This window comes from Panthera onca, chromosome C1, assembly GCF_046562875.1.
Source record: "Panthera onca isolate mPanOnc1 chromosome C1, mPanOnc1 haplotype 2, whole genome shotgun sequence".
NCBI lineage: Eukaryota > Metazoa > Chordata > Mammalia > Carnivora > Felidae > Panthera > Panthera onca.
The window spans coordinates 79,602,037-79,618,181 of NC_138346.1; the positions used below are offsets into that span (position 1 = coordinate 79,602,037).

A 16,145-nucleotide genomic window follows, 5' to 3' on the forward strand; every position below is an offset into this window, starting at 1 on the left:
AACCAAAAGACATAGGGTATCAGAATGGATAAAAAAACAAGACCCATCTACTTGCTGTCTACAAGAGACTCATTTTAGACCTGAGGACACCTTCAGATTGAAAGTGAGGGGGATGGAGAACTATCTATCATGCTAGTGGAACTCAAAAGAAAGCTGGAGTAGCCATACTTATATCAGACAAACTAGACTTTAAATTAAAGGCTGTAACAAGAGATGCAGAAGGGCATTACATAATAATTACAGGGTCTATCCATCAGGAAGAGCTAACAATTATAAATGTCTATGTGCTGAATATGGGAGCCCCCAAATATATAAAACAATCACAAACATAAGCAACTTTATTGATAAGAATGTGGTAATTGCAGGGAACTTTAATACTCCACTTACAACAATGGATACATCATCTAGACACAGGATCAATAAAGAAACAAGGGCCCTGAATGATCCATTGGATCAGATGGACTTGACAGATATATTTAGAACTCTGCATCCCAAAGCAACAGAATATACTTTATTCTCGAGTGCACATGGAACATTCTCCAAGATCGATCACATACTGGGTCATAAAACAGCCCTTCATAAGTATAAAAGAATTGAGATCATACCATGCATACTTTCAGATCACAATGCTATGAAACTTGAAATCAACCGCACGAAAAAGTCTGGAAAACCTCCAAAAGCGTGGAGGTTAAAAAATGAATGGGTCAACCAGGCAATTAGAGAAGAAATTGAAAAATATATGGAGACAAATGAAAATGAAAATACAACAATCCAAGCGCTTTGGGATGCAGCGAAGGCAGTCCTGAGAGGAAAATACATTGCAATCCAGGCCTATCTCAAGAAACAAGAAAACTCCCAAATACAAAATCTAACAGCACACCTAAAGGAAATAGAAGCAGAGCAGCAAAGGCAGCCTAAATCCAGCAGAAGAAGAGAAATAATAAAGATCAGAGCAGAAATAAACAATATAGAATCTAAAAAAACTGTAGAGCAGATCAACGAAACCAAGAGTTGGTTTTTTGAAAAAATAAACAAAATTGATAAACCTCTAGCTAGGCTTCTCAAAAAGAAAAGGGAGATGACCCAAATAGATAAGATCATGAATGAAAATGGAATTATTACAACCAATCCCTCAGAGATACAAGCAATCATCAGGGAATACTATGAAGAATTATATGCCAACAAACTGGACAACCTGGAAGAAATGCACAAATTCCTAAGCACCCGCAAACTTCCAAAACTCAAACAGGAAGAAATAGAAAATTTGAACAGACCCATAACCAGTGAATAAATTGAATCAGTTATCAAAAATCTCCCAACAAATAAGAGTCCAGGGCCAGATGGCTTCCCAGGGGAATTCTACCAGACATTTAAAGCAGAGATAATACCTATCCTTATCAAGCTGTTCCAAAAAACAGAAAGGGAAGGAAAACTTCCAGACTCATTCTATGAAGCCAGCGTTACTTTGGTTCCTAAACCAGACAGAGACCCAGCAAAAAAAGAGAACTACAGGCCAATATCCCTGATGAATATGGATGCAAAAATTCTCAATAAGATACTAGCAAACCGAATTCAACAGCATATAAAAAGAATTATACACCATGATCAAGTGGGATTCATTCCTGGGCTGCAGGGCTGGTTCAATATTAGCAAATCAATCAATGTGATACATCACATTAATAAAAGAAAAGATAAGAACCATACGATCCTGTCAATCGATGCAGATAAAGCATTTGACAAAATTCAGCATCTTAATAAAAACCCTCGAGAAAGTCGGGATAGAAGGAACATACTTAAAAGTCGTAAAAGCCATTTATGAAAAACCCACAGCTAATATCATCCTCAATGGGGAAAAAGTGAGAGCTTTCTCCCTGAGATCAGGAACACGACAGGGATGTCCACTCTCACCGCTGTTGTTTAACATAGTGTTGGAAGTGCTAGCATCAGCAATCAGACAACAAAAGGAAATAGAAAGCATCAAAATTGGCCATGATGAAGTCAAGCTTTCACTTTTTGCAGATGACAGGATATTATACATGGAAAACTCAATAGACTCCACCAAAAGTCTGCTAGAACTGATACATGAATTCAGCAAAGTCACAGGATACAAAATCAATGTACAGAAATCAGTTGCATTCTTATACGCTAATAATGAACCAACAGAAAGACAAATAAAGAAATGGATCCCATTCACAATTGCACCAAGAAGCATAAAATACCTAGGAATAAACCTAACCAAAGATGTAAAAGATCTGTATGCTGAAAACTATAGAAAGCTTATGAAGGAAATTGAAGAAGATATAAAGAAATGGAAAACCATTCCGTGCTCATGGATTGGAAGAATAAATATTGTTAAAATGTCAATACTACCCAAAGCTATCTACACATTCAGTGCAATCCCAATCAAAATTGCACCAGCATTCTTCTCGAAGCTAGAACAAGCAATCCTAAAATTTGTATCAAACCACAGAAGGCCCCGAATAGCCAAAGTAATTTTGAGGAAGAAGACCAAAGCAGGAGGCATCACAATCCCAGACTTTAGCCTCTACTACAAAGCTGTCATCATCAAGACAACATGGTATTGGCACAAAAACAGACACATAGACCAATGGAATAGAATAGAAACCCCAGAATTAGATCCACAAAAGTATGGCCAACTAATCTTCAACAAAGCAGGAAAGAATATCCAATGGAAAAAAGACAATCTCTTTAACAAATGGTGCTGGGAGAACTGGACAGCAACATGCAGAAGAATAAAACTAGACCACTTTCTCACACCATTCACAAAAATAAACTCAAAATTGATGAAGGACCTGAATGAGAAAGGAAACCATCAAAACCCTACAGGAGAAAGCAGGGAAAATCCTCTCTGACCTCAGCCGCAGCAATTTCTTACTTGACACATCCCCAAAGGCAAGGGAATTAAAAGCAAAAATGAACTATTGGGATCTCATGAAGATAAAAAGCTTCTGCACTGCAAAGGAAACAATCAACAAAACTAAAAGGCAACCAACGGAATGGGAAAAGATATTTGTAAATGACATATCGGACAAAGGGCTAGTATCCAAAATCTGTAAAGAGCTCACCAAACTCCACACCCAAAAAACAAATAATCTAGTGAAGAAATGGGCAGAAAATATGAGTAGACACTTCTCTAAAGAAGACATCCAGATGGCCAACAGGCACATGAAAAGATGCTCAACGTCGCTCCTTATCAGGGAAATACAAATCAAAACCACACTCAGATATCACCTCACGCCAGTCAGAGTGGCCAAAATGAACAAATCAGGAGACTATAGATGCTGGAGAGGATGTGAAGAAACGGGAACCCTCTTGCATTGTTGGTGGGAATGCAAACTGGTGCAGCCGCTCTGGAAAACAGTGTGGAGGTTCCTGACAAAATTAAAAATAGATCTACCCTATGACCCAGCAATAGCACTGCTAGGAATTTACCCAAGGGATACGGGAATGCTGATGCATAGGGGCACTTGTACCCCAATGTTTATAGCAGCACTTTCAACAGTAGCCAAATTATGGAAAGAGCCTAAATGTCCATCAACTGATAAATGAATAAAGAAATTGTGGTTTATATACACAATGGAATATTACGTGGCAATGAGAAAGAATGAAACCTGGCCTTTTGTAGCAACGTGGATGGAACTGGAGAGTGTTATGCTAAGTGAAATAAGTCATACAGAGAAAGACAGATACCGTATGTTTTCACTCTTATGTGGATCCTAAGAAACTTAACAGAAGACCATGGGGGAGGGGAAGAAAAAAAAAAGAGGTTAGAGAGGGAGGGAGCCAAAACATAAGGGACTCTTAAAAACTGAGAACAAACTGAGGGTTGATGGGGGGTGGGAGGGAGGGGAGGGTGGGTGATGGGTATTGAGGAGGACACCGGTTGGGATGAGCACTGGGTGTTGTATGGAAACCAATTTGACAATAAATTTCATATTTAAAAAATAAATAAATAATAAAAATAAAAATAAAATTAAATTAAATTAAAAAAAGAAATGTTTTGTCTTATGCTGTCTTTATTTATATTATGTCTTATGAATCTTATTTTGAGTACTTTGAATATATTCACTTATTTTCAATTCTTGTAAACACACCTGTGTTTCTCCTCAATAGAATCTTTACCAGAAAGACTGGAATGAGGCCAAACAGAAAGGCTATGACTTAAGAGCAGACGCCATTGAAATCAAACAGGCCAAAGCCTCCAGAGATATTGCCAGTGAGGTACGGTTTTAGTTCCTTGTGGTATTTTTCAAGAATTTGGGGGGCTTAAAAAATCTATGCAAACAATTGCATTTTTTTTTTACACTAAAGACTTACCCTATTTAAAACCATTAAAATGGAATGAAGCACATTAAGGTTAGTATAGATGAGGTATATGTATAAATGATTTCTAAGTTTTTTCTGAGTGGATGTAAAATAACACAAAGAGACTATGCAGAATTCTTGGGAGAATTCGTTACATTTGATTGTTGACCAGTATCATTTTATCCCCCAAATATTTATGACATTATCTATAAATGTAGATAGCAGGTGAAAGTTTCACATAAGACTTAAGACTGAAATCGCACCTTATATATAAGATTTTATACTGAAGGTTTATGTATAATGCTCTCAGTAATCTTGTGAAATTCATTTAATAGTAATTTAAAAACTTAAAATAATTATCCTACCAAGCCCCTTACCCCCACTCCCAGCTCCAAATCTTTAAGCAACCCTGTGCTCTTTCTCTGGGTTGTGCTCTATTTTTTATCTCCCATATCTACCTGTTCCTTCTTATTTTTCAATTTTAACTCTAAACACAATAGCCAATCTATAGTATCTGCCTTATTCCCAGTTCTCTTTCTCTCCCTTTTATCCAAACTTTTCTATGTTATCCAAATATAGAAAAGAAACAGATGCTATCTTACTCTAGTCCTAAGAAACTTAGGACAAGTGTGGACAAGATGGAAACTCTTGCCTACAGGCCTTTTGTTGTCGTCTGATTCACACCAATGACCTTGCTTTCCATTCCCGAAATATGCACCTTTTGCTTTATCTGTCTCCAAAATCACACAAATGACTTTTTCCTACTGAGGTACTCTCAGTGCTCTTGGGGGACAATCTGACTTAACATCCCACTTTCCAGGAAAACTTGGGGACCATGATTACACCTACTGTCTTATATTCCACATCTGAAATGTGTGATAATAATAGTATCCACTTCACAGAGATGTTGTGAAGATTGAGATGATAGTTGCTACTACTCAACTATTTTAACTAAAAAATTCAGCAATTTCACAAGAATCAACCTATACATTTGAAGCACTCATAATAGTATTGGGCATTTAGTAATTGCTCAGTAAATGTTAGCTATAATTTTTTGTAATTACTCTCATTCACCATGCTACTTCCCTCCTGATTTACTCATATTCTCTATGAAACTACCAAAAATAGCCCTATTTCCTTACTGAAATATGTAATGACTGCCAATGTTGAGCCAATTTACATTAAGGCAGGGAAAATATTCTGAAAACATTTAATGAAAAGTCCTCTTACTACATTATTTTCATATTTTTTTGTCTGTTTTTTCACAACTTTAGTACAAATACAAAGAAGGATACCGTAAGCAATTGGGCCACCATGTGGGTTTCCGCACCCTACAAGATGACCCCAAATTGGTCTGGTCTATACATGCTGCCAAGATCCAGAGTGACAGAGAATACAAGAAAGCTTATGAGAAGTCTAAAGGAATTCACAATACGCCATTGGACATGATGTCGATTGTTCAGGCCAAGAAATGCCAGGTCCTGGTTAGCGATGTTGATTATCGCAATTATCTGCACCAGTGGACATGTTTGCCAGATCAGAATGATGTGATCCAGGCTAAGAAGGCCTACGAACTGCAGAGCGATGTGCGTATATTATCAGCAGACTCTTGGGGAGATATTTGTCTCTGTATATCATCACAGCGTGTTCCCTAGGGACATAATTTAAGTGGTAATCCTAATAGAGCCTAACTTAATCTGTACCTTTCATGGTAGTAGAGTTATTTTGAACATTCTCTATCTTACAGAGGATTCCTTTTCATGTAGCAAGGCCTTATTAAGACAAAAAAAAATCACCCTCTCATTCTATGTAATTGGATAGAAAATTTCAGTCCCAGTTGTTTCAACCCATTACAGTTGTACAATCAGATATCTAAATTTCAGAAACAAATGTGAACTTAAGGAAATGTTAGATTTTAAGTTCCTCTGACACATATAGGAAAAATATGTATATATATATATATATTTATATTTATAGAGAGAGGTGTATATAAGTAAAAGTATATATTTTTTCCTCATTATATATGCATCTAAAGACCTTTTTCTCCCAAATTCCTACAGATGTTATTCTAGTAGTACCAAAATGGCAGATTTCAAATGGTGAGCACAGAAGCTCAACCTTATATAAAAACAAAATCAAGTGCCATTGCTATCTGTCATTCTACAAGTGTCATTTGTCAGTCCTGTTCCAATTCCTGTAGGATATGGTGAACTTCTCCCAGAAATGTGTGCCCAGGATGTAACACCCAAATATTAACAATTAGTGTTGATCCTTCTGTTTCATGGGATTGGCCACCCAGCTGATTAGAGGTAGTGTGTGGCCCACTGGCATTGTGTTCTTGTGGGAAGATTTGACTCTTCTGCCTTCTGTGGTTCTCTCCTTCATGTAGAACGTGTACAAATCAGACCTGGAATGGATGAAGGGTATAGGATGGTTGCCAGAGGGTTCTGTGGAAGTGATGAGAGTGAAGAATGCCCAGAATCTCCTGAATGAGAGGCTGTATCGTATAAGGCCTGAGGCCCTCAAATTCACCAGCATTGTTGATACCCCTGAAGTCATCCAGGCAAAGATCAATGCTGTACAAATCAGTGAGGTAAGCCGGGCTGATGATACATTCAGACATAGTGGAGAAGTCTCAATTGTGAACTTTAATTAATTAGAAGTCTCTAATTGTGAACTTTAAATTGCTAATGCCAGCATTAGAACCTTGAACATTTATGTATCCAGATAGAATTTCATGTAGTCGATCAATTACCAGTATCCACATTTCATTTATTTAGATAACTCTTTGGTTAACATAAGTGTGGTAGACATCTTCATACCCCACAGACTCTGATAACACACTTTGAATACATTTTGAGGTCTTGCTTATAATACAAGTCCACCAGTTAATACCATGATCACTGCCACCTTTCTATTTTTAATCATGAGGTAAGTTGAAAAGTCCAGGGGTGGCCCCAATATTAGATATTATCATAGTTATTTGGGCCAAGAAAGCCAGAACTTGATTAGCAATGTGGATTTTCATAGTTACCTGCATTGTGGGTTTACCTGCCTGGTAATTACATGTGAATTAATGGGAAAGGATCATTTTACTACCAGGTTCTGACTCATTTTCCATTTATATCATATCACACAAGAATATATTCTTTTTGAAGTCACTATTGGCATCTTTTAAATAAAAACGCAATGAAAACAAAATGTGATCTATGTTTTTACCTGAGAACATCCAAGGAGAACCTTTAATTGTACCTATAATTTTATTCATGTAGTAATGGACTTATTTACTTATCACCCACCCTTTGTTTTTCATTTTTACCAGCCATTGTATCGTGATGCCTGGGAAAGAGAGAAGGCAAATGTGAATGTGCCGGCTGACACTCCAGTGATGCTGCAGTCCAAAATCAATGCCATGCAGATCAGTGATGTAAGGAACTATATACATCCATTTGCTTTACACAATATTTTTGGCCTAACTGAAGCTTAAATTGATACGCTCCAGAGGGAGTTAAGCAAAAGGCATTTCCCTACCATTCCTTTTATTTCTAGTCTTTAACGATAAGTGCTCTGTGTGCACACACACATGCAAATGCACTCGTATGTGTATGCATGTGTTTATAAATAGAGATGTGTGTCCTTATCTTTTTTGGAAGGAAAAATGCACTAGTTTCACCAAAAACAACATAAAAACATATATATGCAAGTATAGTAATATTTGGTTCTCTTTGTAGTGGCCCATCATTGATTTTTCCTCTTAAAGCAAAATGATATATATATTTTCTCATTTTCACATGATTTACTGTCTCCTAAATTACTTTCTTTAAAAAAAAATGAATTTTAATTAATTTCATTAAAAATCTACTGGCACTTAATTTCAGTATGAAACCAGCCTATTTTATAAATCTTAAGGGGAGACTAATTTTCAGTGTAACTTAACATACTCTCTTAAACACATCAGTAATGCTGACTCAGTGGCTCCCTCTTCAGATTAACTGTGGCATTGCAATCTCCATTTGCAGAAACAATATAAGCAAGCGTGGGAAGACGTCAAGATGACGGGTTATGACCTGCGAGAAGATGCCATTCCAATTCAGCACGCCAGAGCTTCCAGGGATATCGCCAGTGATGTAAGAACTACTCCTTTCACAGACTTAACCAACGCTAACAGACGACACACGAGAAATTAATACTTGTCTAATCTTTAACTTATTTGCAAAGGAATTATACTTAAGTAGAATAGAGATCACCGTGATTAGTGTCTTGTTTTAACATCTCAAATTCAGGAATAACTTTTACAACAGTTTGGTGATGCTTTTGCATCAGGGCTTGGCTCTTCTTATGTTTAAGAACAGATTTTTATTTTCTTTTCAGCATCTTGTCAATATTATTTAATTTACAAGCAGTTATAAAAATTCAATGGATAAAAGTAATTCTGAGGGGTTTTTTTAATGTTTATTTTTGAGAGAATGCAAGCAGGGGAGGGGCAGAAAGAGAGGGAGACAGAGGATCTGAAGTGGGCTGTGTGCTGACAGCAGCAAGCCCAATGTAGGGCACTAGCTCACAAACTGTGAGATCATGATCTGAGCCCAAAGTTCGAGGCTCAACTGACTGAGCCACCCAGGAGCCCCAGAATTCTGTTGTCTCTTGAAGTGCAGCATACATAAGTTGTTCCTGTAATAATTTTATGCAGTTGATGGATAAGCATTTTTAAAAAGTTATGATTTAATGTGTGCTAGAAAAGTATTGATTTTCCCCATTTACATAGAATGATAAATTTTAGAACAAAAATATTTTGAAGTTCACACTTGAAATTTATTTAAACAAAGAATCTAGTTGATAGACTAACGTATGAAGTACTGATAGTACTTGATTGTGGCAAAACGCCTGTGAAGGCGGTAGACAGTGACTGAAGTTTGGGAAACACCACATAAGCCTATATTGGGAATAATGCAGAAGCACAGTTCTTGCCTTCGAGGTGCTCACAATGTTTTCATGCATGTAGACATAGACAAAGCAATGTGTTAAGAATCATAAAACTTACAGTATGGACTTAAAAACAGGGCCGATAAAAGGCTCATCTAAGGGAGATAGAGTTATTTTGAGCAGGCTGTTTAGAAAAAGTGAGTTTGGAAAAATAATTCTTCTTTCTTCTGTTCACATACACCAGTATCTATACAAAACTACTTATGAGAAACAGAAAGGTCATTATATTGGATGTCGCACTGCCAAAGAAGACCCTAAACTGGCTTGGGCAGCAAAAGTGTTAAAGATGCAGAATGACAGGCTGTACAAAAAGGCCTACAATGACAACAAGGCCAAGATCTCCATCCCAGTAGACATGGTGTCCATCAGTGCTGCCAAAGAAGGCCAGGCATTAGCAAGTGATGTGGATTACCGCCATTACCTACACCACTGGTCTTGCTTTCCCGACCAGAATGATGTGATCCAAGCCAGGAAAGCCTACGACCTGCAGAGTGATGTAAGTTGTTGCTTGTGCACAGAGTACCAACTGAGGTGCCTGAGGAATGAGCTGTTTCCCAGGAAGAAAATCTTCCAGAGCTTTGCCTGGTCATTCCTCCTAGGACTCAGGAAAATGCAACTCTCCTTACATGAGCATCTCTTTAACATCTTACCAAGTTTACTGATTGCCTACCTTACTGCTGGTCTTATTCAGAAAGTGTTTTTTCTTTCTTTCTTTTAGTAGTGCTACCAGATTTTTTCTATAGATTCCTTAATATATGCTGTGTCTGTAGTTTCCTAAACATAAGAATTCCTATGATCCTTCACTGAATGACAGGGCTACTTCCTTGAAATTAATTTGAAAGGTTAGCAGTGTATTCCAAACTCATTAGTTTCCTTAATTCAGTGTTCTTCACAATATGGTGTTTCGTTAGTCTACTTAAAGTATTTTTCGATTCATATTTTCTGCTCATCCAATCTTTTAGAAATCATGGATTCCATTAGAGTATTAATTTCTTCTGTAGAATGAAAGCCTTCTTTAAATTATTTGAACTTGGTTCCCATAAGCTTCAAGGGATGCTTTCATGATGAATGAATTTGTTATAGAAAAGTGTATCCATCACTTGAAATGAATTGCCAACTGGTCGATTTAGGCCAGTTGCTAGAGAAATTCAGTCTCTCCATTAACCTGAATAACATTAGCATATAATGGAATGCATATGAATCAAGTTCCTAAAGGATGAGGAAGGCAAACTTCAAAATCTATATGTAATCCTTTTTGAGAATCCTTCTGAATTTTGGGTATCCATCATACTTTACACACTAAAATATACAATGTCCTTCTTCATTAAGATAGAAATTTTACTGCATTTTCACTCCTCTTACTACCTTTTTTATCCTGATATTTGTATCCTATTAACTGGTTATTAAAATACCATTTCTGAAAAGCAGAATGATTTTTTTATGAAATTAATAACCGGTGCTTAACATAGAGCAATTTTTTCTGGTTAACCACTTATCTATAGCTGAAAAAACAGGTTTGAATAACCAAGAAAATGCAAATCCCAATTCAAAGGGAGGTGCTATCTTGGAAATGGAAGAAAGAAAAAACAACTGAGATCAAAATTGTGGAACCAGGGATTGAATTCCTTTATTTTTTTTTATTGAAGTATACTTGACACATAAAGTCACATTAGTTTTAGAGGTACAGCATAGTGATTCAACAAGTCTACACTCACCAGAAGTGTGGCTATGATCTGTTACCATACAACACTATTTCAGTACCATTGACTATGTTCCCTATCCTGTACCTTTTATCTCTATGACTTATTCCATAACTGGAAGCCTGTGTCTCCCACTCCCCTTTTACCCATCCCCCCACCTTCCTCCCTTCTTGAAAACATTAGGGGTTTTTTTTTGTTTTTTGTATTGATTGGTCTCTTTCTGCTTTTTGTTTGTTTGCTTATTTATTCACTTGTTATTTAGATTCTACATGTAAGTAAAATCATGGGGTATTTGTCTTTCCCAGTCTGACTTATTTCACTTAACATAATAGGTCCATATGTGTTGTCACAAATGGCAAGACCATGGTTTTTTTTCTGTCCTGAGTAAAATTTCATGTGTACATGCATACACACACACACACACACACACACACACACACACACACCTACCACACCTTTGTTATCAATCCATCTATTGATCACTTCCATACCTTCGCTATTGTCAATAATGCTGCAGTAAACATAGGGGTGCATGTAGGTCTTTGAATTTGCATTTTCATTTTCTTTGGGTAAACACCCAGTAGTAGAATTGCTGGATCATATGATATTTCTATTTTTAATTTTTTGAGGAACTTCTTATTTACCACAGTGGGACTGAATCCTTAATTATCCCTTTAAAATACACCATGTGCCAAGTACTGTGCTAAGCACTAAAGATACAACAGTGAATGAAGAGGAAGAAACAAGACAAAGTTTTAGACATTAGGGAGTTCATACTGATAACAAAGAAAAAGATGTTAACTACAGAATATCAATAGAAAAAAATCTGATGGCTGAGAAAGAGGGATCCATGGTGCTATGAAAAAGTGAGGAGGAAAACTTACCAAGGAAGTACTGAGTGAGTGGGAATATAAAGGGAGAGTAGGAGTTGGCTCTGCAGAACGACCACCATATGCAAAGGGGTCTATATACAAACAAGAAACCAAAAGTCCATTGGGGTCATAATGCATAGGTTAAAGGGAAGCACATATAAGACGAGGCTGGAAGAATTGGTAAGGACTGGTGCTAGATTATCATCACCTTCTAGTCCATGTTAAGACTTTGATCTTTGTCCTAAGACCAATGGGAAGCCATAGGATGCATGTGGTACATCAGATTTGAATTGTAAACTTTATGACGATCATTCCAGCTGCTGTGTGGAGAACTTACTGGATAGCCCATTATTATTGCCTTAAAGCCCACCTGAGCTGGTATGATGTTACTTAAATATAACTCAAAATCTTCCATGCATCCCGCAGACAGAGAGCTCCTTCTGCATCACTCTGCTTTTTTAAGAGTGTGTAAAGTGCCCCTGCTGCAAAAAACAAAGCAGAACAGAACACTGCTGTGCATTTGAGGAATTATGTCTGCCAATGCTCATTTTTAATTATTGTTTGTGGAAGGTAAAATATAACATAAAACTTCTTTCTTACTTTACCACAATTAAAAAACACTGCTTCTACTTAACTTTGTTTTCTTTCCCAGGCCATCTACAAGGCCGACTTGGAGTGGCTACGTGGCATCGGCTGGATGCCCGAAGGGTCTCCTGAAGTGTTGAGAGTCAAAAATGCCCAGGAGATCCTACGAGACAGTGTCTATCGGACACCTGTGGTGAAACTCAAGTACACAAGTATTGTTGACACACCCGAAGTTGTCCTTGCTAAGTCAAATGCTGAAAATATTAGTATTGTAAGTCACTTTTCCCCTCTGTGTTAAAATTAAATCATGCTCATAAATGATAAATAATTAACTTGGCAATCTGTTTGTAAGATAATGATGTTGATGATAGCAAAGATTTTAATCCATAATGTTGATAGAGCTGTTTTATTATTGTTCATAAACTTTAAACAAAAACTCAAAGTACTAATAAAAGGTAATCATGAATTGGTACCATTACCAAGTTCATATTAAATTTGAGTAACTTATATGAAAGACTTTTGGAAGTTTTTTTTCCTTAATATGAAAAGATTTTAGATCAGAACAGTTGAAAGTTGTGCCCTGGAACTCGCAAAACTACAAGTTGCAAACTAATTTTGTTATTGTTGGGTCTTTCCATAGCCAAAGTATAGAGAAGTTTGGGACAAGGATAAAACTTCAGTCCACATAATGCCGGATACTCCAGAAATTAATCTTGCTAGAGCCAATGCTCTTAATGTGAGCAATGTAAGTACCTCAACAGACTCCCTTTTTGTTTATAAGTTCACCAGCTGGTGCTATGATATCCCCAGGGAACTCTTCATAGTCAAGGGAGAAAAGATTGACTGGGTGGCAATGGGGAAGACTCCTTACCATAAGTCCTTGACCAGGAAAGGAGCAGGGGGCACCTGAGAGGCTCAGTCATAAAGCCTCTGACTCTCGATTTTGGCCCAGGTCATGATCTTACAGTTTGTGGGTTTGAGCCCCACATCTAGCTAACACTGACAGCGTGGAGCTGCTTGGAATTCTCTCTCTCTCCTCTCTCTCTGCCCCTCCCCCAGCTTGCATTCTCTCTGTCTCTCTCTCTCATAATAAAAAATAAACTTAAAAAAAAAAAAAAAGAGTGAGGAAAGGAGGAGATCCTTGGCTCTGAGTCGCCCAGCAAGGCCAGTTACTGGTGAGTCAGTGTCAACATGACAGAAAGGGAGAAGGTAATAAGGACCAGAAGGTTTAAAGAGGAATGAAGAGACACATGAGCAAGAAAGGGGAATTAGCAACAGTCAGACGAACAAAATAATTATAAGAATTCTTGCAAAACTTTATACATATTAATTTTAAAGCCTGGATCTGTAGAGGATTTTCTAGGAAATCATAAATTACCAAAATGAGCCCAGGGGGAAAAAAAACATATAACAAGAAATTAAGAGGATTATTAAAGACTCTCCTCCCTCCTCTCAGATGTCAGGGTCATCCAGATGATTTCATAGAATTCTTTCAGACCTTTAAGAAATAATCAAACTATAATAGAGCCTAATGAAAGAAGGAAAGCCATCACCATTTCCAAAACTTGTCAAAGATAGTTCCACAAATGAAAACTGTAAACCAATAGTGAAGAAAATCTTAAATATTAACAAATAAAGTTTAGTAGTATGTGAATATGATACGAGAAAAAATAATTAGAGTTCATTCAGGAATGCCAGGAGGGTTCCATATTCAGAAACCTAATAATGTGTCTGAACAGAAGAGAAAATCACATCTTTAATAGATTTGAAAGGCATATGACAAAATCTAATATCCATTATTTTAAAAAATAAAATCCTAGTAAAATAAGGTTAAATGACTATCTTCTTGATGTGACTAAAAGAATAAATCTCAAATCAAAGCCAGACTCATTCTCAGTAAGTTAAGTTTCTCATTCAAGCTAGGAATGAAATAAGGATGCCCATTGACATCACCATTATTTAATGTTTGCTGGAATTTCTAGCTAAGTGAGTAAGCTCATTCAAGCCAAAATAATTACATAAGAGTAAGAGATAAATATTGGGTTTAAAAAGGCAAAATTATCATTACCTACAGGATAAATCATTATGTCTGGAAAAAGGAAGAGAATGAACTAAAGAGTATAATTAATAAAATGAGAGAATTCAGTGGCTAGCTACACACTTTAAGAAATCTCAAGAAAGGTACTGTCTTCATGGATCATAGAGCTTTCTTGTGAGTAGAAAATGTATGACCCTAGAAGAAGTATACTACCTTAATGTTGTTCACCGTGGTTTGGAACTTGACATTTTTCAAAAAATAATAAATCTTTGTGAGAGAAGGAGCCTGCCCAGAAAAGATTCCTCACCACATGCCAACCCACACCATCAATTCTATTATAATGGGCCACTTGGGAGCTAGTTTTTTCCAAGAGATGGGAAGAAAATGAAATTTTAGGGCGTTGATACATTTTTTTCAGACAAGAATAGTATTATGGTACAGTGCTTTCTCATCACCAAACTGCAGCACAAACAAAGTCCTCAGCCTCTTCTTTTCCATCCAGAGGCACCTTTGGCTGGACAATCAGGGAAAGTCTCATGTGCTCTCTTTTGTATGATATATTTCTTAGCTGGAAATACCAGAATCCTACAGCTGATATCTCGATGTAAGCAAGAGTAGTATTTGAAACTACACCAAAAGTTACAAACTTCAGATATTTAGATATTCGATATTAAGACATTAATGAAGGACGCATGTGTGGCTCAGTCAGTTGAGTATCTGATTCTTGATTTCCGCTCAGGTCATAATCCCAGTGTCATGGGATCGAGCCCCACAATGAGCTCTGTGTTGAATGTTAAGCCTGTTTAAGATTCTCTCTCGCTCCCCCTCTGCCCCTCTCCCCTGATCATATGCACTTTCTTGCTCTCTCTCTAAAATTAAAAGTAAAAAGACATTAATGAGAATGGCTTTCTCATTCTCATTATGGGAGGAAATCAAACCTCCCATGTGAATGCTAACCAAAAGGTACATTTTTTAAAAACATGGTGTCACTATTACTATAATCTTGATAAAATCCACTACTTAAAACTGTTTCTATCATTTGGAAAGCACAACTTTTTCAAGATATTTGTATATAATTTTCTAGGTAACCAGCAAATTCATGTTAACTCATTTAATCTAATCACATGAATAAAATATATAGTGCTATTTTGTTTTCATCAGATGGGAGAGTTGAGACTTAAAGTGATTGAGGAATTGATCCGTGTTCTCAAAGTTAGTAGACGAAGTTTTGGTCTCAAACCCTGATTTTTTTTAACTCAAATAAAAAATATATTTGAACACATAAACAAAAATTTAATACATAATTAAAAGTAGTATAACATTATATGTAATAAAATAAAAACAAAATCTAAATAACATGACAAGTTTGCATTAAATATTCTCCATTTAAATGTAGGAGAACACTCCACATTTAAATGTGGAGAACATTTTTATTTTGTCTAAAAATGAAAGTCAATTGTTAAATAGGCCTACCCAAAATTCATACAGAAACTTGAATAAAAATTCATACAAAACTTGTCTACACTCATATTTCAGATATGCAAAGCCCGTGAAACTGTCAATAATTGAAATTCATCCTTCTGCACTTTTAAAGCTTCCACATTGATTGGTATGATTTCTGAATTATACATTTAAATAACT

At 36.5% G+C, this 16,145-nt stretch overlaps 1 protein-coding gene across 1 annotated transcript in view; it reads left to right on the forward strand.

Annotated features, from left to right (window-relative positions):
• NEB (nebulin) overlaps positions 1-16,145 on the forward strand; it is a 224,961-nt gene that overhangs the window by 125,654 nt on the left and 83,162 nt on the right. Inside the window, exons 92-99 of the mRNA XM_078451297.2 lie at positions 4,135-4,242; positions 5,601-5,912; positions 6,716-6,919; positions 7,649-7,753; positions 8,346-8,453; positions 9,494-9,805; positions 12,534-12,737; positions 13,107-13,211. Coding sequence (XP_078307423.2) covers positions 4,135-4,242; positions 5,601-5,912; positions 6,716-6,919; positions 7,649-7,753; positions 8,346-8,453; positions 9,494-9,805; positions 12,534-12,737; positions 13,107-13,211 — 1,458 coding nt within the window. The remainder of the gene's footprint in view (positions 1-4,134; positions 4,243-5,600; positions 5,913-6,715; positions 6,920-7,648; positions 7,754-8,345; positions 8,454-9,493; positions 9,806-12,533; positions 12,738-13,106; positions 13,212-16,145) is intronic.